The sequence below is a fragment of the Strongylocentrotus purpuratus genome, unplaced genomic scaffold (assembly GCF_000002235.5).
Source record: "Strongylocentrotus purpuratus isolate Spur 01 unplaced genomic scaffold, Spur_5.0 spur5_scaffold_8, whole genome shotgun sequence".
In the NCBI taxonomy this organism is placed as follows: Eukaryota; Metazoa; Echinodermata; class Echinoidea; order Camarodonta; family Strongylocentrotidae; genus Strongylocentrotus; species Strongylocentrotus purpuratus.
The window spans coordinates 6,959,276-6,986,425 of record NW_022145614.1 but is presented as its reverse complement, the minus strand read 5'-3'; the positions used below and the strand labels follow the sequence as shown (position 1 = coordinate 6,986,425).

Sequence of the window (27,150 nt, the reverse complement as noted above, 5' to 3'; positions counted from 1 at the left end):
CAACCATTCCACCAAATATCCAGGAAAGATTGACGATGTCAATTAGGTTGGTTAAATTTAAAATAATGCAATCACCGGCGATCTCAGGACCATTCATATTGACCCTAGACTAATGTTTGCATCCAGGTGCGGGTTTACCCCCCCCTCAATTTTTCGAAATGTGTGTGTTTTGAAGGAATTCACCCTCTCAAAAATGTTAATAATAAAGGGTGACAAAAAACTGACCTTACCCCCCCCCCCCCCTCCCTCCCCCTACTGAACGAAATATCGGTCGGCATAATTTTCCAATTTCCGGGAGAAAAAAAAAAAATGTGTTTTTAGCCTCTCCCCCCCCCCCCCCCCCGCTTATTCACCGACTGGCTATATATATACATGTATATATATGTCGTGTCATAGATTTAGGATGGTATTTTGATTAATAAGTTTGCATTCATTCTATGAATAGGCCTAACTGACAATGTTAGTTAGGCTTATCATAGAATTAATTAATTTCTAACCTGTTAGTAAGAGGTTAGAAAATTTAGCTTTTATCAACAAAATGATAACCATATCGACAACGCGCTTCTTATATTATGTCTAGTGAAATTTAGTGGATCTATGGGTCCCCAGCCAATTTTATAGGGCGCATCATTAGGAGGGGGCCCAGCCGATCTTAAAATTCAGATGAAGTTCTAATTTTGAGGGCCATCGATTGATGGGAGCCGGTTTGCCTATCATTTTCCTTTTAACTTCGCCTTTCCACTCTCCCTTTCTTTCCCTTTTCTATTTTTTAAGGTGGCACGTACGTCTCTATATACTCCACTGCAACATATTATTGTGTTGCATTTGATGATGACGAAAGGTGTACAGTGTCGAAGTTTATTATGCACTGAGAGGTTATAAAGCGCCCGTGAACAAACCCGGCCTCCCGAGAACATCCAATCCAAATTAATGTAGTACTAGTAGTAGTAGTAGAAGTATTTATTTCCGTATAAAAACATAGTAAAAATGTATAAAATACGGTGGATAGCCCACATTCAGCTAACCCGACATGGGAAAGCTGGTCTTCCGTGGGGTCCGGAACAATTACATAAACAAAAACAGAACATAAATACATAAACAAAAACAGAACATAAATACATAAATGAACAACAGTAAATACATTTGAAATTAATGACAGTTAAATTTGGAGGAGCACAAGCCTCGCTATTCAACCCTCTTATCAAATCACATAGAAAGATAGACATAATAGTCGAGTACGTCACATATATCTCACTTTTTTGTTTTGCTCTACCCCACCACTGCCCCCTCTCTTATTCCTGCCCCTCTCGATCTAGTTCATATTCCCTCCCCCTTTCTCTTCTCTTTCTCCTTCTCCCCCCTCTCTCCCTCTCCGGCTCCATCTACCTCAGTATCTCTACCTCTCTCTCTCTCTCTATATAACTTGCATGTAGGCGTATATGCTAATTCATTTTTGTTTTCTTGTCAGTTTTTTTTCCTCCAGACAAGTACCCGGAAACTTGACCTAAATAAAACAAAACTAAAAACAAGAACAAAAACAACGACGAAAAGCAAAAACATCAAAGGACCACATTCATCATCTTTGCAAAAGTAGCCCCGCCCCCTCCTAAGCTTTTCGGATTCCTTCGCTCTCCTACAGCATTTCTATTCTGAAGAAAAACCTGAACGCAAATAACGAACATAAACATGAGGGAAAAATATGAACACAAAATCAAAATAGTGGACTAAATTCTATAAATAACGCAGTGACAATACCACTGATATATGTTCCACAGAATGATCTGTAGTAGGACCTTCCGGGTGTGACCTATTGCCCCAAATATAAACTGCAGTTTTTATATTGACCAGTGCAGTACCATTGATCAGTACTGAAACACACTACTCTGTAAATTGGCAAAGCTGACCTTTCACGATTGATGAGCAAGCTCTGAGAAAATAGAAAAGGATGCGAAGTAAGATGAGGAAACCAACAGTCATTTGCAGTTCAGTGCCTACATGTACGAACCGTAAGTAATGTCACTTCGTTTATTATGTAATATAAACCGAAAATGTTGTAGAATGTTTTGTTTCGCTGATTTGAATGGAAATGTAATAATTGTTATCATGCGATGTTTGGCCTTTGGAGTAATGCTGCTGTATGGCTACGCGTGATCCCCAGTGTGTGTTGCAATGTTGTGTGTGTATACTGTGTAATGTATTGATACTGGAGGGGGTTCGGACACTCAAATCTCGTTCTCCGGCGACGCGGTAGAAATAGAAAAAATTGGAGGATGGGGGTACTAGTCCGAAATACATTAGACCTACATGTATATCTTACGATGTTATCTGTCCTGTTTATCAAAAGTGATATTATCTACCACTTTTCATGAAAAGATCTGTTTGTGAATTGTGATCTGTCATAATGAATAAATTAGATGTCTAAATAATAATTGACTGAGATCAGTCAGGTCAATGATGTCAATATCAAAATCATTTCTAATGATTCTATTGAACTTTATTAGGGGTTGTGTGTTTTTGCTCAAATTTTGGAAAATTCAATAAAGGTCAAGCTGTCATGTTTGCCATTCGATTTTATGGAAAAGTACAATTTTAAAAATTACTTTTGAGAGATTCATGACAACATGAAAATGAGTGTTTGGAAATGGATCCGGGCTCACCCAATCCAGCAAAGCATGAAGAGTCATAGACCGAAAGCTTCAGTCTCTCTAATCGTCTGTTGTTCCACTGAGACTACGTCTTGCTCCACTAGACCTCCGATTATATAGACTAAAGTATGGCCTATCGGGACTGTGAGGTTAGAGTGACCAAACAGAGATGAACGAAATGCTCCGAGGTTTTTCACTTTTTACGTCTTCATCATATCTAATTTTGCAGCAATACTACAGCCCCAGTTATCTATACAATAACGAAAACTTAAATATATACTTTGACTTACGATAGCTTGCTTATTCAGCTCCAAAATAGATTTTTTGCATTCGAAAAAGACTTCTCGTCAGCGGGATTGCCAGTCAGCCATCTTGAATTGAGTATAATGAATATTCATTATAAAGTTTGCGAAAGGTCGATAGACTCCACCCCCAATGACCTATCACAGATATACGTGCATGGAATTCACGGAAATGACCATTTGAAATGGAAAATGCAATTTTGAACGGAAAGTCGCGGAAAACCCCTTTCACTTCAAAACTCTTTTCACTTCGAAAGTTTTTATTTTTTCAAGAAGAAAATCTTAAAACTTACACTTTTTTTGCGATTTGTTATGCAGTGAAAAAATGTCGGGCCTAAAATCATGGTTAATAACTCTGAATATTAAGCGATATTCGTCAGATTTTTAGGAGACAGGGCGCTGCCATTTTGTTTCGCTGGACCATCAGAGATCGTGACACAAAACATGGTACAAATAGCAGCGAATCAATCCTATTATGCCAGCTAGGCGTCATACTAGACGTAATACTAGGCTCACACACACGCCAGCAGTGGGCGCTAAGTGCGGCGAGATTGTACGCACGTTGTTGTACAGTTCGAAAAAGGGGCTGGCATATGCGCCCAAAATCGATCGATCGCTGACATGACAGCCAAGACTGAAATGTTTTTTGTCGACGTCGGTACTAGTCAGCCTGTATCTGTATCGTTCCGTCAGGAATATGTCGTGTTCTGATGCATTCTGCTAACTTTAGTCTGCTTGTCTAAGTTCAAATTTGAAGTTGGTAAATCTAAACATTTGACAATTTTTTGTATATTTCACTGGTATTTTGCATCAAGTTTATCCAGTCCCGTCCATATGTTTCTGAGTAGTTATCAGTGGCAAAACGGAATTCACAGAATTCCAGATTTTCTGAAACGTAAAAAGCCATTTTTTAAAACAGTAAATCAGTGTCCCTAGGCTGATCGGCAAGTTTGACAGTAGACTCACGATCTGAATTTTTATAAATTATTCTTTCTTACATCGGTAAGTTGAAAAAAAATTGTATTTTGCTGCTATTTAGGTGTCATCAATTGTCTGTCACTAATGTACCAATTTTTAGTGGAATCGGTTGAGTTTTGTACTGTGGTGTTTGAAATATTGAGAATCATCAGATAGCCATCCCTCTTCCAGATTACATCTCACAGAAAGGTAGAGCTACAAGAAGTCAACATAATCTTCGTTTCACCAGACTTGGTACATCCTCTGATTCTTACAAGTACAGCTTCTTTCCTCGTACCATGAAAGACTGGGATGAGCTTCCTACAAATATAATTGAGCTGCCCACATTGAAGCAGTTCAAGGAAGCCATCAGCTGCGAATAGTCACAGCATCATTATTTTTACTTGCACTATAAACATGTACATAATTAGGCACAAATTCACACAAGCCATCCACCATCAGTAGAAGATCACTCTTCACCTTGTCTAGATGCTGAACAGAATTTTATCAAATGATGGAATGAGAGTAAATCCAATCCTCTGATGAAGATTATATGTGAATGTCCATTGTAACTTCATGAAAATAGTACAAAGAGAAACAGAAAGTAAAAATGAACAGTAGCACTAGCAGAGACTGATTTGTACATGTACAGGTGTTATACTTCATTTCTAGAATTAAAACAAGAGAAAGGTTCCGGGTAATGGAAAACAACAAATATATAGGTAATATTTATATATTGCTCCTAAAACAACCTTCCTGTTATAAAAGAAGATTGGCTCCCCTGAGTCCCCCCCCCCCCAAAAAAAGCTTCTTGGAACAATAAACGGTATTTTTTAGGTGAAAGATGATCTGCTTCATGGTACAGTACTACTCATTGCAACAGACATAGACACAGTGTTGTTTGTTGTAGGCTGTTTGCCTTTAAAGATAAAGTTGAGTTGTGGTCATGCGATTGCATTATGAAAGAAACGTTGTGGAATCGATCAAAAAAGGTTGATAATCTGACATATAATTATTGGTGTGTACTGCAAGGTTCTGGAATCATCAGAAAGATGTATATGAGACTACACAAACATGTGGCGAATAAATCCGTCCCGGTTTTTATGATGTTACATGCCATATTTAGAATATTGAGGCATTAAAAGAGCCATGCTTTTCAGGGAGCATTTTTTAGCTGATGTTCTTCCACACTTGCATAATACAATGATAACGCTCACAAATTATTTTTCACCTCTTCCCAGAACTCAACCTTCTCTTTAAAAATAGCAAGAAAAATTAACTGTAGTGTACACATGCATCAGGGGTAGGCCTACATGTATATTTATGATGTTCAATTACATGATATTGGGCAATATGATGTCTTTTTTTTGGGGGGGGGGTGGGGTGAATAACATCTGCACAAAACTAGGGCTACATGTATATACTGTAGTTGATTCAGGGATGGTAGATGATCGGGTACATGTAGTTGTCTAAAAAGGGATTGGGTAACTTTGTCTCAGATTCTGAAACAAAATCCTGGACTTAGCTCAAGCTGCAATGATAATTATAAACCTTTAGAACCCCATGACTTTTACAAGCCGATCGCCTGTCTGATTATCAAGATTATTATAATTGGAAATCAAAATTTAGAAATTTGGTTTCCTAACACTACAGTACAGTGTATACAATAAGAAAAGTAACAACAATGATAAATGGTATGATAAGACTATTGAATATAGAGGCTTGTGTTGTAGGTACTATCTTTAATGGTGTGTATGTGATATAACAAATAATCTGCACGTACTGTTAAGAAACACTCACAAAGCCCACATGAATGTTTTGCTTATGATATTATTTTTCAATACTATCTTAAAAGATAGATAATAAATATAAATTAAAAAAAAAAAATTAAAAAAATAAAATAATAATGCAAAAATGAGAGATATAAGACGTACAGTATTTTGGCGACAAAAGTCACAACTGACTAATCGCCAATAAGCCAAAAGCCCAAAACACAACAACATTGGGGCAAATGAGTACCGTATGGTAAAACCGGTCACTCAAAGATTTTTACTTTTTTGAGGCACTTCTTGATCATTTTGAAGCGCAATTATTTAGGGCTTCAATATTACACCTAGTCACAGACACGTACTTTACGGCCATGAACTCTATTTAGGTGTTATTTAATAATTTTCACTTCAGGAATGAAAATTAAAGCCTTCTTAATGTGGTGTCAAAACCTTAGTGGTGCTGTTTGATTTAATTCTTCTATTTTCTCAACCAATACACTGCAGAATGGAAATACTTGAAATATGCCATTAGAAACCAATGTAAAATGCAACAAAAACATTCCTATTAATTCAAAGGATAACGTTTAATTTGCATGTTATCAAACACAACTTTTTTACCAGAGGAAATATTTTGATAATTATTCATTAAAAAAAAATGTTATCTAATGTGTCATATTCTGTTAAGTTTAATATACAAACGTGAATGCAAACTATCATGTAAATGTATGATTGTTAATACATGGACATGTACTTGTACAGTGTACACATAAATATTGTTTATGTATATATTTCTATCATGCCTTTTGAGGGTTTAAATCTGCTTTGAATGATTAAATGCTGTAAACAGTCCGAGAGCAGAGTGCGATATCAAATTTGTCATTTTGTATGTACCGGTAACTAAATTTTTAACGGTGCGTTTCAATAATAGTATAGAGAAAATTGTACATGTAATGTCATCATGGCGCAAAAGTCAGTGACCCCTTCGACCTTGTAATTAATTTGCATCAATTAGTTTCTCTGCATTACAATTCAACCGTCTGATTCTTTATTTTGATACAGGGTTGTTGTTTTGTACACAGCATTAATTATTGTTGCCATTGGAGACAGCCATTGATCATTTTGGCCTTCATTTATTTAACCTGGAATGGTCACATGGTTCATGCAATCACAAACTGCTCAACAAGAGACTGATCAGAGAAGGTTGAGGTCAGGGGAAGAACTAAAAAAATGAGAGCTAAATTGTACCCCTCTCCTCTCTGCAATACATTATAGGCTACCTTTTTGTGTTATGTATAAGTATTACCGGTATGTATTTGAAGTTACATGTACAAACAATGTATTACTCTTTTTCAATATAAAAATAAAAGAAATTTACCCAAGCGTTAAAAAATGTATCCTTTAATTTCAACTACGTTTTTAAATACTGTTTCAATTTTGTTTTATGGACAAGTAGGGGTTGGTAAGTTCTAAAGTATTTGGTACATGTGTATGTACTGTACATGTACATGTACAACCTGTAATTCTACAGTTTCACATGTAGGCCTATATCAGCATACATGTAAAATGAAATCATACATATTTAATTATTTATCCAGTTCTTTTAAGAAATTATTTATTATTTCATACCTATTTATTTGCTGAATTATATACAGTACATGTAAACACTAAGCACTGTAGATCTACATGTTTTATGTATTTGGAGAGATCTCCACTGTTCAGACGTTCAGTAATTACAACCCCCCCCCCCCCCCCAATTACTCTTATTCTAGTACATGTACAGCTTTGGGTTATCTAATAATTGTTAAACAAGTGATTACTAATATGCAGGCTTGAAAATATTTGAAAGTATGTCAATTATTATTCCTCCTCCTGTTGTTATACCTCATACTTATTGTGAAATATTATCTCATTGTTTTGCATGTCAATCGTATATTTTATGATTTAGAGAGAATACTATATTTGTATTTTTTTTTTCCTGGAAAAAGGCTTACCGTATTTAAAAAATAAATCTCATGAAGAAAATTGTACAATAAAAACACCCCCTAACCTCTGCTATGTACATGTATGTACATATCCAAACTGATTGAATAGGTAATTACTGTAGGTATTAAATGTTATGAGAAAAAAACCTATTATTTTTAAAAAAACAACCTATTATTAAAAACCTATCATCAAATTTGAAATCTTTATGCTAAGGGTATAAAACAGGATAATGATTGTGGATTTCGCGTTTCTCCAGGCTATCCTCGTTAAACGTCATGTATTTAGCCCAGAAACGAGATGACTCCTCCTGGCAGTTCAAATTTTGCAGGATGTTTTTTTTCTTCATTGCATCCTACTTTAATCTCAACTCTGTTCTGAAAGCATCTTCTCTGGCTCGCACGTGGACCCACATGCGCTAAGTGATGCAGGAGTGGGCAGGGGATTGTCGACGCTGCTTCTCCACCCCCATCCTCTCCTCTCCTCTCCTCTCCCCTCCTCTCCTCTTAATTAGCCAACTCATTTGCATTCTCCATTACTCCACTTGAAGCTACGACGGAAAGCAGCAAACATGTGAACTCTGCTGCTGTTGATATGCATCCATTTCATTTGTATGAACTGGGTGCCTCTCATTTTATGCGGAGCTATTGCATGGTTTTTTGCTGGAAGAAAGGATTCTAGTCGCTCTGGAATCAACGATAGGTTCCAAGAAATCTATTCTTCTTTAAAATGATGTCAAGGACAGTGTGAATGCCAAAGAGAGGATTTTGATTGTCGTCTTGTAGTCATCACCGCTTAAAGTGATGCCTCTTCTTTTATCAATAGCAGAGGGATTCTGCTCTGACTCTGACTCTGAGTATGTACATGTATGCTACATCCAACCAATACTATAATTTTGTACGGTTGATGGGTTAAAGGTAAAGACCAGTATTGGAAATGCCCCAAGTTCAAAAAATGAAATGGAAGCTCTCATTACCAATCATGTGAAAGAATATGTTTTGACTAATACATGATGATAAAAAATTTGCCGGGAAACCGCCTACTAATTCATATATTTGGTAAATTTGTTTCTCTCATGGTCTGTGAGAGATATAGGGTAGTCCCATATACATCTTTCTGTGTATAGTGCTTGTAACTTTACGAAGAATGGGCCAAATTTCTTATCATTTTTATGATTCCAGAACCTTGCAGATGCTAGATGCTTGATGATCAACCTTTTCTGATCGATTCCACAACGTTTCTTTCACAATGCAATCGCATGACCATAACTGGTCTTTACCTTTAAATAATTCTCTCTTTTTTGCACTCGCTCTCAATTCAAGATGCTGCTGCCATACAAAGTTATTCACTGTTTACACATGCATGCTTTGCTTGATGATGTATAGTACTAATGTGTGACTGGTGATGCTGAGAGTGGATACTGCTTCACATGTTGAAAGTGCAATTATTGGTTTTTTAAGATATATGATAAAAGTACTAATTATCGCATTTACAATGTATGTGCACCCTTATAAGTTATAGGTTTTAAAGTGCCATGAGCTAATATGAAGCATTTAAAAGCATTGTCTTCAAAATGTTGGTCACGCAAGCTCCCAGTTAAGTTCTCCTAATTTGAATTACATTTGTAAGAATGATACTTGAAAGGAAGTTTATGCTTTTAAATGCATGTTGTATTTGTATGGAAACATACTAACATACATGTACATTGTACTTTTACAGAGCACACTGCACATCATGCATATTCTAGGAATGTAATTTTCAGTGTTGGTGTTACTCGTACAGTATTATGTGAACGTGTCACACATCAGTTCCGTTTTAGCTCCATTGAAAATGGTTTGTTCTCATTCTGATAAAAGCACTCATACATGTGTAGATGTACAGTGTACTACAGTGTATGGTATCTTGGGGCCCAAAATGTTATTGCTTGAATCAAAGACTAAATTCATATGATGTAAGATCTACATGTATTAACAGTGTTAATCCTTTCCTGAAGTATACTAGCTATTGTGTACATGTAGTACATTTATGTGTATTTGCTTCATGTAAAAGTTCAAAATAGATTTAACAAATGCTTCCCAAAAATGATATTTAATTGCATCGTTCTTCCAGAAGGAATACTTATTCGGAATGTAGATTTCGATATCCTTTGGTACGAAATGTAGTATCAGATCAGTTGCCATTTTTATGTTTTAGACATTACCCACTGAGTCACTGGTACATGTGATAATACCTGCTGGCATACTACAGTGGTATATGGTGTGTGTGTGTGTGTGTGTGTGTGTGTACACATCACTTTTGAGGTGTCACTGTCAACCACATACCAGGAAGAAAGGAAAACCAAATCACCTGAAATATCCATTACATCATTACAAACGGTTTAAAAATTGCATGGAGCCGGCATTTAATATTTTTTTCATGAATCCCCTTTTCAGTTTGTTTGGGACAAGGTGTTCCTACGAGTCACACTTTGTGATCTTTAGATTAGGAAAAGGGATTTTTGTGGTTTCGTCTGGACAAAAGGTATTTACATGTACATCAAGCCAATATATCAATCAATTATTAGGCTGTGCTATAGAATTCAACCGATACAATACATCAAGAAAGTCACTTTTGACTGAAGTTGTCATGATATTCAAATGTAAATTACAGTGCAGCAATTTGACATACAAGTATATTACTAGTTACATTGTCTGTTTAGAGCCAGTAGGGTATTAATGGTGTGTACTTAACAAGTTTTCACAACCTTCTTACTCCAAACAGACTACATATATAGTAAAAGTCCACTCTGATATAAGTTTGTTTATAATAAAAGTAAGTTTTAAGTTAGAGGAAAATACAATGGAGATAAAAATGTAATATTTTTAAAGTTGTAATACTTTTTTTCAAATATAAATTTACATGTAAATTGACAGTTGCTTACTAGCAAGCATTTATGCTTTCTTAGCAGTCAGGTAAAATAACCACCACTAAAAAAAACCTTTAAAACCTCTTAATTTCCCTTGCAAATACGTGTAGCCGTTCATTTTAAAAACTGAGAATTATCAAAATTATTCCTTGTTTGATTGTTGTGAAGAAATTGATTTCTTTTATCAAGGTGCTCTGTACAAACATGTTTTCAATGAAATAGTAGCGCACAGGAATAGCAATCTTGTGTCGAAGAAAAAAAGAGGAATTGAAATATTACTTCTTTAAATGGTAATTACTTAATGCTAAGTGGACTTTCAATCTGATATTGTACTTCAATGAGAGATTCAACTGTGTATTAATTAATTAAATCTTTTGCTTGCGTGAGATTTTTGAATTTGCATAGATGGTGCAAATTGTAGCAAAAATCTCCCACTTGTTATCAGTTATGACATCATTGTGATGCTTACAAAGTACGGTTCAGGAATTATTTATCTCTCTGAATTTTAAAAAGCCTTTTGTGCAGATTTATTGCTGGCACTTATTTTGAGCTTGTAATCAAATATAAATTTGAATGCTAATGCGAAGTGGTCGCTATCGTGATGCCACAGTAAATGTACGTCATTTATTCAAGACAAACAAGAGTACGAAAGCTCTCCCTGGCTTATCCTTGGAGTTGAGTGAGTCTGTGGGTGGTAGACTAAGCCCTGAAAAGATGGTACCGGTAGTTATAAATAATCTGCCTCCTCCAGGTTCACTGTGATTCAGTTGTATTGAGAGCAAGGACAACCCACACAGATTCATCAAAAAAAGAAGAAAAAAAAAAAAGAAGACGATGGTTTATAGGAAGCAGTCTAGGGCTTCAATACATGACGTAGCGGAAGTGGGCAAATGACTTTAGCCCTTTAAAACTCTGATTCAAAGCCATATGAAGTGGAAGTGGATGTTAGCGAGAAATGAAATTATTTTTAATATTGTTTTTTTTTAAATCTTGTTGACTCCACTTCCCGAAATGATATTGAGGGCTTTTCGATTGTCGACTTGGTGAACCTCAGCATGATGATGATCTGCGCATGTGCCACATTTATCTATCTTGTCCAGTGTCCACTACCAAAATCGAGAACATGTCCATCTTGGTTTTGATGGTCACGTCAATCCAGAATGCCATTATCTACAGCGATATTACATACCTAGCTAGCTGTACTGGTACGTGATTTGAGCACTTTCAAAGTGCCTCGCAACGGGAAAATATGCATATGCATGAAGAATACATCACATGATGTCATCAAGGGGTGTAAACTACCAGAGGGAACATACACTCTGGACGTGAAGTTTGTGAACAGCGTACTTGTTGACACAATCGGAAAGGCTTTAATATTGACTGGTATTCATGAAAGTGTACATGGCCAAGCCTTAACTCTGATGTACATCTATCTAAATTTGAAAGTGGATATGCATTGTGGTCATCCTATTGATTTGTGGAGCATGAGTATTATCATCCCCTTCATCCCTTTGTAAATTTATATAATTATGATATTAAATGAATGAAACTTTAAACGTTATCTTGAAATCAACAACTACATGTAATTTTCATTTCTTAACAAAGTAGAGGTGTCTAAGACCCCTCTTACACATGCATCGGCTTTTTAAGCCGGCCCCGGAGGTGGCCTCACACCTGCAATTTGAAGCCGCCTCGAAACCATCAAACCCCTGCTAGTGTTACACATATCTCGGGCCCGCAAACTTTGCGTCTACACATAGGCCGGCCTCACGTTGCCTTTTTACGAGCTGACGTTGGGGCACACTTCAGATGGCAAGTGGCCCGATTTAATGTTGATATAATGATGACGGGTCACGTCACTTCTGCTTATAAGCCGGCGCCGAGTCCACTTTGGTGTTACACCTACTGATTGCGGGACTGAGTCCTGACTCGGGCCAGCTTCAAACCACATCCAGAGGTGGACTGGATGGAGGCGGCCTTGGTCCGGCCTCGGTCCAGCTTTTCAAAAAAGTTGATGTATTGTTACACATACGTCGAGCCGTCTCTTCAGTCCACTTTCAGAGGTATATGTAACAGGGGTCTACTTGACTGGAGATGCAAAGGTCATTGATTTACCAAGGTCATTTATCTACTTTGCTTCTCTTCACCCAGGTGTAGAAGTGGGTGCCTCTTTGTGTTTGACTGCCTGGAGTGCTTTGAAGTGGAGTGGAGAGGGTGCACAACTATTTGCGAATTAGCAGTTGAATTAAAGCATTGTTTGCTACACAAATAAAGCTACCATTTTATTCTTCTTCATTTTGTTATTTCAATGTGTTAAAAAATAAAGTAATTTTTAAAGTACTGTATAGAGAACTTTACAATATTGCTCCATGAAGCATTTGAAAATTCAAAGCAGGTGCAGTAATGCTTGAAATAAAGTAGACACTCTCACAATGTGTCACGCCAGACTGCATGGATTATTCCATAGACTTTGGTGTGACATCATTTATAACTGTGTCTGTGGGCTATTGCATTGTCAAGAAAAGATCACCACAATAAACTGGTATCCATTTCTTTGCACTATTCTTACATTCTTCTTATCTATTTTTTTTCTAGGAAAAGGAACTTTGTGAACTCCAGTGTTAAAACGTCCCCAACCCCCAACCATGCCAGACGGCTGAGAGCTCCAAGCGTAGAAACCCCCAGGATGACGGAACCCAGGGAAGGAGGGAGTCCGGCCGCTGACCCCTACGCAGAGGTCAGGGTCATCGACTCCCAGCTGCAGCACTTTAGAAATTATTTTGATGTCATCCAGGTACAGTCATGTGGCTTGATTGCGATTTGCTATAGAAGATCACTGTGTTATGGGAATAAATGATTATTATTGTTACTATTTATTTGGCAAAGACAAAATCAAGAAACAGTGAATACAAAACAATAGTGAGATTCAAAGTGAAGCATGTATATGTACATAATATTGTTGAATTTTTACATAGGTTATCAATTAATGATGAACAGTATTCATGAGATAATGATGAACATGGCTAAAATACCAAGATAGATACTTGTAAGAATGAAAAATTGATCAGTAATCAATTGCTCCATGCATCTATCTTTAACTTGCATTGTACATGTATGCTTTGATTAATCTTGCTGCAGGTCTACAAGTGCCGCATCTGCTCCTTCTGCAGTCCCCTTGAACATGTGATAGCCAGTCACATGTCGGAGGTCCACTTCCCACGCCGATGCTTCCTCTGCAAACAGTGCCTCTTCGTCTTTGAGGACCGCGCCCAGCTCAACAGCCACCTCGACTCCGCCCACGGGACGCGCAGCATCGCAGTCTGCTTTGGAGAGTCCGGACCCTTCGTCAACTCCCCGCCGACCTGGCACGCGGGCGTCGGACGATCGTCTGAGGATGATGAGCAGCTTTCGAGACAGAGCACGGAAGAACAGCCGGAGAGTGAGCCTAATAATGGAAGAGTGACGTCAAGCACTGGGAACCTGGCAAATCTACCGGATGATGTGCAAATGGTAGGCAGATATTTCTTAAAGCCCCACTGCACTACTTACAGCTACTTGCACCCTCTATATAGCAAACAATGTCTAATCGGTGACCATTAGTCCCCCATGATCCTCTTTTTCTTATGTTAAGTGAGAGCTGATTAGATGAGATAACCACCTGTCAGTGACCTTGCAGGGTGGTCTAATCCCTCCTGTAAACTGTACAGATGGGCTTTAAGGGATCTATGAAAATGTTGTTCAAACAGACCGGTTTACTAACATATTCAAATTGTATGTATACTTCTTAAACAAAGGTTGTTCTTGACAATCTAAAACTTGCCAGAGACTTGTCCTACATAGCAACAAGTAATGTTTGCAGACTGGATTCTAAGTATTGTTTTGTCATTCATTAATAAGAGGTTAAAGGAATAGCTTGACACTTGGTCCCCAAGAAAGAAATATCTTTTAATTTGAATATTTTAGTAAACCAGCCTATCCTGTGATATTAAGTTCTCCTGCTGTCTACCTGTCAGTTCCTCGATCTTAATGACTTGAAATGGAATCGTGTTGAACCATTGTTGTTTTTGCTGTCATATCAAATCTTGTCCATCTCTTGTGTCCGTTCCAGAAAGAGCTTTTCCCAAGACGACGTGAACACTCAGTAATGTAATGAATTGCATATACTGTCAAACACGAAAAGACATAATCTAAATTATTTTGAAAAGTTACTTTATTCTCTTCTTTCATATATTTAGAAATCTTATATGAGTAAGTATTGCATGATGGTATCATTGTCAAATTGCCTTCTCTTCAGTTGCTCCATGCCTCTGGAACTCCCTCCCTCCTATTCTTCGCAACACCAACAAGCCAGAACGCCTTAAGTCGGGCCTCAAAACCCATCTTTTCAAGCAATCCATGACTATTGGAGGAGCGGGCGCCATTGAATGTTTGAAACGAATAAATGGTGCCATACAAGTGCTGTGGATCATCATCAGCATGATAATCATATTACTTTTGTATTTTGATGTTTTTATTATGTAATTAATGTTTATAGTCAATTACCTTGTGTAATAGTAATAATATGAAGTCTTCACCATTCTTTATTTGCAAGCCCAGTGATGCATGTGATATTAAAATGACTTGAACCAACTCTACATTTGCTCATTACCCTTTTCATCTGAAAAATGCCTTTTTATTTTATAAAGGTAACAGAAGAAAATAGATAAAAAATGTAATGTAAATTAAAGAGTTTTGTAAGGTGTATGTTTTGTAAAGAATTCACAAGGTATTTTCTTTTATCTTACAGGAACGTGGCAAGAGTGTTTCATCACTCAGTGTTCCTACAGAAGGAGAGTTCTTGAGGGGTACACCTTCAGCAGGTGAGGGCAGACAAGAACAAGTCCTGTCCAGAGGTAGTTCTTGCAATCCATCCACCACAGACCAGGATCTGTCTGCAGGTTCAGAACCAGTCCAAACACCAGTGGTCCAGCGTGACAGTGTGGCACATATCTCAAGACAAGCTTCGGAAGAATCTCCAGACCAACCTAGGGTCGAGACTCCAAGGTTGAGCGAAAGCATCAAGGAAAGTTATATCAAGACAGAGCCAGTCAGTCCTGTTAGGATCATGTGTCCGAAAAGGAGACGCCTGTTACAGGCCTCCTACTCTGGAGAGTCGATTGACATTGATGTGGAAGGAAAGAACAGTGGTGAGAATCAGTCTCAAAAGTCCCAGTCAGCTGAGCCTCATGGCAACCCTGTTGCATGTCATCAGGACACAAATCTTGCTTCTAGTCCAGGCAGCAGGAGATCTTCAATATCAGGTGGGAGAGGTGGTGGATCTGGGCGCCGGCCAGAGTCTGTCCTGCGTGGCCTTCTCAGGCGACAAGATACGATTGAGGATATTGATATAGAAGTCTCACCAAACCCTCCAAGCGATACGTCACTGCCCTCAGGTGGTTTTAATATGCCTCGTTCAATGAGCCTGACAGATCGGACCACGCCATGTATACCCAGTACACTGCCTCGCCAAAGTTCTGAGCCTATTGCAAAACCAACGGGACAGCTTGACAAGTCCCCTGAAGCGAAAACTTCAGAGGAGAGTAGCCCTGGATCAGAAGAGAGACAGGGAACAGAGTCAGGCTCTAAGAATATGCTACGTGAGCTTGTCAGTAGAGCTGTAGCAGAAAGAAGACCTGACGGAGTACAGCGGAGAGGTTCAGAGGGAATTATTTTTAGAAAGACTGGAAGCATTGATGAGACTTCAAGTGGACAGCCAGCTCCCCGCAGCCACAGGCAACGTAGCTACAGCTTGACAGAGGGTGATGCCAGGCTACCACCCAATGGACTAAACCCAGACTTTCAAGTAAACCAGCAAGCAGAAGCTAACCGCGAGAAGGAGCAACCTCATGTACCTATGAATTACCCGGCACATGAGCATAACCCTCCTCGTATGGCTTACTACCCAAGGTATTCTGGTCTTGTTCATCAGCCTTTTGCAGTTGACAATGACCCAAGAAAAATGTGGCGCAGTTTACCTACATATTCTTCACAAGCTAGCGTTCAGAGCGAGCCTTCTGTTCCATCAGTTCCAAGCTCTGATCATACAAAAGGAGCTCTGCCGACCCAGATGTCGGAGGACTCATTTCTTTACAATTGCCTTAGGCAGCCAGGCAATGTTGGTCCAAGACGAAAGCGCAGTCCGGCTGCATTGAGTAGCCAGCACTCATCAGATGGAGCTAATCCAAACTGGACAGGCCACAATCAGTTTAATGAGGCGGGTAGAGTTCCCATGATGGGATATCAAGGAGCTTGGCCACACTATCATAGAGGGATGCACCACCATCATATGCTGATGAGACAAAATGCTGATGACAAATCTACTTCCCCTAGCATTTCGTCTAGTACACCTCATAGACTAGGCCTTAAGCCAGACCATCCTATGTATTCCAGTCTGGAAAGATCTTTGTCCCAGCATGGAAGTGGAGAAATGCGCAGTTTTGACAGGAGGAGGCCGCCGATGTTGGAACATGGTGGCAGCAGTGAATCCAGTCAGGAACTTGTCCAGGTGGAAGACATCACTCGTCAGGTTCATCGTGCCATCAGTGGCACGGCTGGACTCTATTCCACAGAAAGAGCAGCTGTAGCCTGGAGTGACCAGTCTTCTGGCAATAACACTTCGCTGGAAGAACAGAGCTCTAAGGACTTGGACAAGAAGCGTAGCAGAAAGTCCACCTTCAATATCTACCGAGAGATTCCAGAGAGAAAGCGCAAGCTAGACCGCGACGAAGAGGAGCGCATCAAGAGTAGCTACAATCCAGATGGCAGCTTTGATTACTTTTCGCTGACAGGATGGAAAGCGTACAAGTGTGAGTTGTGCAAGAAACGGCGATTCAAGACTGCTTCTGAGCTGGAGGAGCACAGGCGTCGTAAGCATTCCCTTCAGCACGCCCATGTAGGTAATGCATCATCATCGTCTTCATCAGGAGTTGGAGCATCCTTAGATGACGGCTCAAGCAGTCCTCAGCTGACATCCCAGCTGTCCAACGGATGAAGAGCAACGTGCGGTCTTACCAAGCGGTTGTTATATCAAGGTGATTTGTTGTTTGGATGCCTGTGCAGAAAGTTAGGCTTTCTACACTTTGATGTCTGCACCAAGATGAAAGCAAAAAGTTTGCTAAGGTTTGTATCGATTGGTGTTTTGAGAGAAAGGTTGGGAGTGTTTGAATAGGATCATTGGTTTATGAGTTGCCTACTTCCATAGTGAGAAGATTGCATGACTAGGCTTCATAAGAAAGCATGTGTATGATAAGACCAAGCTCGATGTTTGAACCAAATTTAGTATGTCATGTGTGCCAAGGATGAATTTTTTATTTTTAATCTTCATTCATTATATATTAAACTTGACGGTAGATGAGTCCTGTTAATTATCAGTTTAGATACTCCTAGATGGTAGTTTTATTGGTGTTTTGTCCCCGTGATCTACTTCATCTAAATCACACAAGGTGCAATGATCATTATTAATGTTTGAAGCAAATTTGTGTTCTGTGCAATGCCAGTATGGTCCAGTGCATGCACTATAAATATAATATTATTCTACAGCTTAATTCATTCATTCTGATATGTTCATCATACAATCATGTAGCGGTAGCGTACACATGTCCATCTTTTGCACAAAAATGTACATCTAAATGTTCCTAGATTAGAGTTTATGGAATCGTATTTCTAGCTGGCACTCGGTCTTCATGTCGTTATCTGGTATCATTTTTTAGTGATCTTGTTGTTCACAAAATGGAACAGTGTACGATATATTAAAAGCAATCGTCCTTGTTTAGTCCATGGTATGTAGAATAATCAGTTTTTGTTGTATTAAAGTAAGAGTGTGCCTGATAAGATGCTTTTGTAAAGAGAGCATTAGAAATTTGCAGCTGATAGGGTTGAACCAAGATATATATTTTTATGATATACTGAAGAATTTTTCTTTAGGGATGGGTGCCCAACTAAGGTTCATATTTGTTTTGTCCAACGTCCGTCTTTTTGTTGTTTTTCAGTCGGCAGCTAGATTACTGTATCCGTTAAAAGGGTATCGTCCACTCTATCGAAAAGCAGCGTTTACAATGAATAATAATTTTTGTTGCGATACAGGTAGATTTCTGAAAGTTTCAAATTTTCTACTTTTTCTTTAACAATTTAAAATCACTAACCATGTTCCAGTGATGGGTTTGTAGAGTATGTGATTGGTTGAAATTGGTTCACATTAATGCTGCTGGAAATTATGATCATGCTGCAAATTGTGTTCGCTGTAGTCCATGAATAATTTTGATCATGCTGTGTAAAATCGCTGTTCTTCACTGACCTTCTTAATGTTTAAGGTAGAACAATGTTCTCATGAGACTTGTACAATGTAGTCGTCTTTCACGTCTGATATTTTGTTTTAAATATAGCTTGTCGTCAAAGGGCCATTTATAGGCCTGTGATTTTCTTGTGAGGAAAGAAAGAAAAATCATTGATTTTTTGCTTATGATATTCAGAAAGCTTCTACAATTACAAATCTGTGAAGTATTTAAACTTTGAGCTGCATTATAAGGAACATTTTACTTCTTTGCAATCAAGACTTTGTATAAATGTTGAATGGTTAAACCTTATACACAACTCTAGATTCAATTTTGGATTGTTGTAATAAAGGTAGAATAGGAAATACTGCAAATATGAGAATTATTTGCTATAATTATATACCGTGTATCAAGCATATTTGCCATTTGCATTTTTGTTAAGTATAATCAAAGATAGTATCAGTAGGTATCATGTACACAACACAAAATCCAGTTTACATCAACCATACATGCTAGAAAAGGTCCTGAAATTATTACTTGTAGATAATTGTAATGTAGATATCAAACCTCAAAAATTAGATTCCTCTGTATTCAAGTAGTTCCCTATCCCCATATGATTGAAAGTTTAAAACAAAAGTAGACCATTCCCTTTTCATCCTATAAATTGCTGGCATTTAAAGTTTAATCCAACTTCACATCACAACGATTACAACTACATGTAGGTACAACTGTAATTGAAGTAGGTTTTGCATAAAATGTATTTCAGTGAATTATAGGAATCTACATTGTACATGTATGTATATGAACTTCAGAACATGTAGTTCTGGTGATTTCTATTTATTTTTTGCTATTACCAATTAGTTACTGGACGAAAGAAAGGAATGCCACTACTTTAAGTACATTCTATGACCAAGAAAACCTAGTCTTTTGTTGAGAACTTAGATTTTCATGAAATCAGCATTTTTGAAGTACTAACTAATATTCATCGGCAAACAGACTGCATTCATGCGGAATATGAGTTTGATTTTATTCTGTTTGTACCAAATGGAAGTACAGTAGGCTTTTACTAAGGCGTAGTACTTTTGTTGTAAGAGTCGAGCTTTATCTTTCTTTTTGTCATTGCGCAAAGAGCGATATGAAAAAAATCAGTCTTTAGAAAAGATTATTTTGCTTCATGCAAACTGGCTGTTTTCCTGTATTAGGTTTCTATTCACTGAATCAGTAAGAGCAGAAAGTACTATTTTGAATTTCTTTAAAAAAAAGCATATATGATTGCTCTAGGCTTGTGACGCGTATGATTTTATGATTGGAGATAAAGGGGTTAGCTGGTTCTAGTCCCGCTTATCTTCCAGAAAAAGTTTTAAGAAACAAAAGAATTGATTATAACTGTATATATGCATGTACAAATTAAGAGTCATTTTGATTGATACTTCATATTTTTCAAGAAGTTGTATGATTTTTTCTCTATGAGTAAATTTGTGACTGGCACTTTTGCCTTCTTTCTTATTCAATATGTATTTTTTGATGACAAAATATCTATATATAATTATATCTATATATCTATATCTATATATATTCCTTATAAGTTGTAAATTGTTCCACTTGTGCTATTTTTGTTTTTTGTTTTTTGTTTGTTCGATGTGTGGTTGAAGATGTTTATAGTGTTGCCTTTATATATATATATATATATATATATATATACCGGTATATATATAAGACATGTGAAACTACTTCATTTGGAAGTAGTCGCTCTGTTCCCCTGGATTCCAATCCTATGTTAGATAAGGAGCATCTTTACTTGCTCCCTAATGCCTGCTTGTGTGCTTCGTTAAACGTGGTTACAATTTGGGTCGTAACTTCCTCAGGCAAGCCTGGCTAGGGACAGAATTAACCTGCTCCAAAAACAACAAAAAAGAGTAAATAAATAAGGCCTGCTAAGACTAGAACTCAAAATGTTGGACCTACCTCAAAAAATGTTTACTACTTGCTTATTTTAATTTAGAAACATTGCTGCAAATTACATAATTATCATACTTAAACATTTTTATACCTTATAGATAAAGATGATTTAGACACAATTTTTGCGCTAACTTTTCGTCATCAGCGTACCAAAAATTTAAGTAGACGCATTCATTTAAATTGAGACAAAGCTATTTTGAAAACTGATTTGGCATTTTCTTACTGATAGCTCTTTGTTTTATAACTTCTTTCTAGTGGTTGAATTTTTTTATTTTTAGGTTGAATTGGAGATTTTCTATGTCCATCACTGCAAGAGTTGGGGGGGGGGGGGAATGGACATCTTTGTTCCTTTTGTAAATAGAAAAATTCAGATGGGACTAATACAACGGAATGTCAATTTTTATCGCTTACATAATCAGTATAGTATAAATTCAGGAACTAAAGATGCAAAATCACAAAGGCTGAAAGAAGAAAAAGACTAGGGGAGGAGTGCATACACTTGTGTGTGGGTTAAATGACATGACACAGGCAAGAATACTTTTATAGGGTAAATTCCAACATTTAATCTGGCTTTAAATGCTTCTGATCTCAAAGGGGGTTGGTTCAAGGGGAACATGGCGAAATATTAATGCAGTTGGGTAGCGCTTGCATGTGCATGTATGTATAGTTCAATTTTTTACAAAGATATTTTGTTCTCTAAACAAACGAGAGGCTTTGATATTAACAAAAAAATGAAAGGAAGTTTATATGAAAATGAGTCGACCCTAAGCCGTCCATTAGACAAAAAGCTTTTATTGTCTAACATTTGTTTTGACTCGTAAGTATGGGAAGTTGTTTTTATCCATGTAATTTTGACAATCTTCCTGGTAAAAGGAATAATGACCCTGTGCTCTACTTGTAATGTAGAGGCTAAACTAGGAATGCCTTTTAAGATACATAAACCTGGGTTTCTTGTAGCATCTGAGAATCGGAAGGACCCAACTCACATGATTTTGCGTTGAGATAAAGACCTTCTGCCGTTCAATAGATGTTATGTTGCCTCATCTCTAGGAGATAAATGATGCAATGCATACAAACTGGCATGGGCTTTATGCATTCGAATTATGAATAAGATGCACAAAATATGACTAAAGAATCGACCAATCTCTGTGATTTCTTAATGTGCATGTTTATGTCATATTTAGATTTCATTTCAAGTCGGAAATTCCAGGTTGTCCATTTGATGCAACATTTATAGGATGCCAAAACTGTCACGAGGGTTAAAAGAGCTTTAAGGTATTTTCATAAAGTAAGTTATTTATTTATGAAACTTTCAATCATGGTAATGATATTTTTTTCTTCAAAATCTTTTGAAGAGATTGATTCATACTTATAACATGGGTTAAAGGTATGTTTTTTTCCTTCAAATCATTGTAGAAGGTAAAATTCCAGAAATATAAAATAATCATGATGCTTTATATTGGAGATTGACTGGCAAAACTAAAACACTGTCAAAAGAACATCAATTTTCAGCATCTGTTTAAAGTAGCATCACTTTTATTTCTCTACAGAATCCTGTAAGACTGTTGACTAAATTTGACCTATTCATAGCCCGCCCGCCTCCCAAGTTTTCTAATGAAAAAAGAGGTAGCTTCCAACAAATGATGTAAAGATATAAGCTTTCTGGAAAGGGGGATTTATTTTATATTTGTTGTGTGTTACATTTGTAATTAGCTGAGGAATTAATCTGTCAGGGATTTTGCTCAATGCATTTGACTTTGTATGGCATGCTCCATTGGTAGTGGATGTTATAGTGTTTATGCCTGTAGGTTGAATACAAAGATTTGTCCTGTGATATTTAATACTAGAATCATGTTTGAAGATTTTTTATATGAATCACCAAGTCAAAAGAAAGGGTCAGGAAATGTTTGCTTTTTAAAAACATGATCGACTCCCAACATTTTTATATTTGTCACCATACACTTGTACATGTATAATAGTGGGTGTAATTTGCCTACACATTTTGTAAAATGCAGAGTTATCACAAAACTTATGAACTATTTTGGTATTGTTGTACTTAAAAACCATTGTAAATACTATTTTGCGTCAACAAGTGATATTTGTATGTGACAGTGCAAAAATTGAAATTGCCATGCATTTGAATGCATAAACATGATTTTCGAGAGATGATAAATTGAATTTTAAGAAGATATAAGTCAAAATGTTGCAATGTTCCTCATTTTGAGAGGTAACATGTATTTGTAAAACGTGTTGAGAAATGTTTTATTGTGTAATAATGTTTTTTGTGTATATCTGAACTGGCTCTGTAAGACAATAAGTAAACGGTTATACAATGTATGCGTGTCATATGGATTGAACGTGTGAAACAAGGCGAGAAAGCACGGTGATACAATGAATATCAACTGTCTGTTGTTTTATGTTACTGGCTGAGATAAAGAGAATTTTTTAGGAAGATATGCAGATATTTTTTAAGAGGAGTATTCAGTATATAGTTATTACTTCACATCGTTGATAATTATTTGAATATATTCTAAACGGGATATTATCTCCATCTCTACTTTTCATTAAGAACATGCTCTGATAGTCCCTGGTATGCTGTATCAAAGCTGGATGAAAAGCCAGGGACGTACTCATATTCTTTTACGAAATTCAAGTTTGAAGACTAACATCAACATTTTTTCTGAATCATATTCAAAGTGAAATGTTTTTGTTTTTCCTTGAGGTCCCTTCCTGATGTATAGGTTTCTATTATCTAAGAAGATGTTTTTAAGGGGGGGGGGGGGGGGTCTGTTTCAGATCAAACAATGAACATTAAAAGACTGCTATGTAGGCCTATCTAATTATTAAATACAATTCGTTCCAGCAGAAAAATGCTTTTTTTTTGTGCACACGTCATGATCTTTGAGTACACCTTCTTTATGAAGCAAACAACAGACAAATTCATTACATTTGGCATGCATGTCATGTTCTGATTATATATAAAAAAAAATACCACTGACAGACTGCTCTGCTCATTTGAACGAGTGTTATGCATGTAATATTAATATGTTATTTTTTTCAAGAGGATTTCATGTACATCCCAACTATTGAATCTCTTTTTTAACCAAGGTTCTTCAAGCACCATCATTGTTGATGATGTGATTTTCAGAATTGAACCTTAAGAAGAAAATGTCCACTCAGAAAGCTCTTGATGTGTTCGGGGTTTTCCCTAGGGGAGACAGTTAATTACCCCCTTTTCTCAGACTTTCAGTATGGCTTTGTTTTTTTGTTTCTGGGTAATAAAAGCCTCATTTGTGTGCTCCGGAGAAAATGATTTTACTGGTACTTTGCAGAAGTACCTGAAGATGTTTAGAGAATTAAAGTACCCAAGATGTTTTTGTCATTTTAGTAGGATACTTCTCTGTCACCTTTATGTCGTTAAGTCATTATGCAGATGGAATTTAATTTTGCTTGGAAATGTCAAAGGTGATTCATAGAGTTGATATACTCAGATAATTGCAATAAGAAGAAAAAAATGGATCAAATCTGATATATTCTTTATCCCATAGCAGTTCTGAATTTCCTAAAGTTTAAACGAAATCCCTTGCCATCTTCAAATTGGCAGCAGTTATGCTTATCCTTCACTTGGTAGTTAAAAATTAAAAAACTTAAATGAAGCAACTGGATTGCCAATTTGTTTAATAATGAACATAGTAATTATGGTAGAGAATATTTCAGACTGGAATCCCAACGCTGTCACAACGTGTATGTCAACTCGTCCATGCATTCTAAAAAGGTTTATGTAATAGCCATCTATTTGCAAATGGAGTAATTGAAAGAAGCAACAACTCTTGTATAAAATAAAAGGGGATCCCAAGTTCTATAATGATATTCACAATTTTAGGTACGGTACATGGTTTGTGTGAAGCTGATAACACAAAGGAATGTACACCTGTAAACGCTGTAAAGAATGAATATGAAAGAAGTGAGGGAGGTTTTTGTAATTCAACTGAATTTTTTTCATTTTTGACAAAAAATTGTGTCTCACTTTGATAAACAAAATAATAAATGTAGACTCTAGTTCTCTTTTAAGAAAGAGAGAGAGAGAGGTAAAAAGAAAAGATTAAGCTACAGGTATTAAAAAATCTCTTTTGACATATTCATAACACCCTGCAAATGTTAATGGCATGAAGGGTTGTATATCAATATACCTCAGAATTAAAAAAGATGTTTTGTAATGTACATCGATGCTGTACATTACATCCATGTCCTGCATTCGTTCAAATGGTATTCCTGATGGGCGGAAATAGTTCCTGATGGTTAATAATCCTTTTCTGAGGAATAACTACGTCTTCAGTGTAGGTGTTTTTTCCGTGGGATGTTGATAATGCTCCTGATGAGTAGAAGGTCACTCCTAGCCTTCGTTCATCCTCCTACACAATGCTTCTTTTACGCTTGGGATGTTGTGTATCTTCATCACTGTGGGTGGGGTATCCAAGGACTACGCATCACTGGAGGAGAGCTTAAAGATCAAGTTGAGTTCTGGTAATAATAATAATAACGATAATAATGGTGGCTTCAAATATAGCGCACATGTCCGTCACGTCGTGATGCGATAACATTGCAAATGAAAAGCAATTGCGAAAGGTGTGGGTAGGGTATCCAAGGACTACGCATCACTGGAGGAGAGCTTAAAGATCAAGTTGAGTTCTGGTAATAATAATAACGATAATAATGGTAGCTTGAAATATAGCGCACATGTCCGTCACGTCGTAATGCGATAACATTGCAAATGAAAAGCAATTGCGAAAGGTGTTGTGACGGAGTAGACAAAAATGTACAGTGAGGCTTTGGAACCATAAAAATGATAAGAAATTTATCAATTCTTGCTGAATGCCATAGGTGCACAGAAATGGGTACATGGGACTACACTCAAATGTTTGGTCCAAACATTTTTATGTATTTCTTGTCCCATTTCAAATACGAGGGCATTTGAAGAGAAATCCTTTTCAGGAGACATTTCTGCTATGATATTCTTCCAAACTGCTATTATAGAATGGAAAAGAGTTGATAAATTATTTTCCATCTTGACCAGAACTCTACCTTCTCTTGAACCTTTAGGATGGGCCAAGCCTTTTCAGTGATATCGTTAATTTCATTATCATATAGAACATTGAGGTCTATTGGCTAGATATATCGGCATTCTGTCATGCACTGTTTTGACTGATCTTTACAAATATGCTGACCCCCTGCCATTTATAGTCTCTAACTCTAATGTACTTTTGTATTTTTTATAACTTCATGAAATAATCAAGCCATTCAAGTCCATTTGTTGGAATGCATCTGGTTAAAATGATATATTTTTTGGTTGAAAATTATTATTGAGTCAATAAATCACTCTGAGATTTCCCGTTTCATTATTATAACTTCATGAATCCTTGGTTAAAATGAATTATTATATTAAAACAAGTTGAAAACAGAGATATATTAAGATAAGTTAAAAACAGAGATATATAAAAACTAGCACTCCTGCAAAAGTTGCTTGTGTTTTTTGTTTTTACATGAATGAAACTCAACTTTCTTTGCATCAATATTTATATTGCTATAGTGACAAAGTGTTCTTTGTATACAAGGAAAACTTGTTCCATTCTATTAGTGATCACTACACAGATCTATGGCATAACTGGTCTTGAGATGTAGTATGAAACTGTTACTTTTCAACTTTAATCTCATTCTTTTACAATATGTGATTGTTTCATTTGTGCTTAATCATGATTCTTGTGCTTGTTTCAAATGTAATGCCGTACTGATGAATTGGTATCACCCAGAATATAGCCCTGTTCACATATGATGGGATGAACTGCCTCGTAAAATGATGCAGCAAAATAAAAACAGTTTACAAGTCAATGATTGGCAAGTAAAGAGTCGAAGAGAAAGTAGTTGCATGCAACTAAGAGACCACTCAACATATATATATATATATATATGTACTTATCTTGTATGCTATATGATACAGAAATGTCAGGCACACTGTGCTTGTGTCATTTTTATTTTGCCGCGGAATTTGTTTTTGGTGGCAGTTAACTGCTTCATATGTGAACAAAGCTTTCAGAAAGAAAAAATTACACAGATGTCACAGAAAATACAGGAGACACGTTGAATGTGAAATGCACTGTACTCATAAGAATGAAAGACTTTTTTTTATTGGAATGGAGTAAAAAGAGAGCCATGTTTGGACTGTATAACACTATTTCACTGTGATGCGCTTCGTCTTCTTGTCATCTTTTGCACAAGGGTGAGAGAAGAAAGAGGGAATTGTACTATATATTCATATAGTGAGAGAGG

The 27,150-nt window shown here is 36.8% G+C and overlaps 1 protein-coding gene across 2 annotated transcripts; it reads left to right on the top strand.

Moving 5' to 3' along the window:
• Positions 1–1,882: 1,882 nt before the first annotated feature.
• LOC100892015 lies at positions 1,883–27,055 on the top strand. 2 transcript variants are annotated; one of them, XR_004062197.1, is made up of 5 exons: positions 1,883–2,006; positions 13,154–13,352; positions 13,697–14,068; positions 15,345–25,452; positions 25,618–27,055. XR_004062197.1 is itself a non-coding variant. In XM_003728928.3 (4 exons), exons 1-4 carry the CDS (start codon positions 1,996–1,998, stop codon positions 17,586–17,588), a joined length of 2,826 nt encoding a protein of 941 aa, XP_003728976.2. In that variant the 5' UTR covers positions 1,883–1,995; the 3' UTR covers positions 17,589–27,055. The 2 variants fall into 2 exon arrangements, 1 of the variants encoding a protein (XP_003728976.2); XM_003728928.3 differs by having other exon boundaries at positions 15,345–27,055.
• The last annotated feature ends 95 nt before the right edge of the window (positions 27,056–27,150 follow it).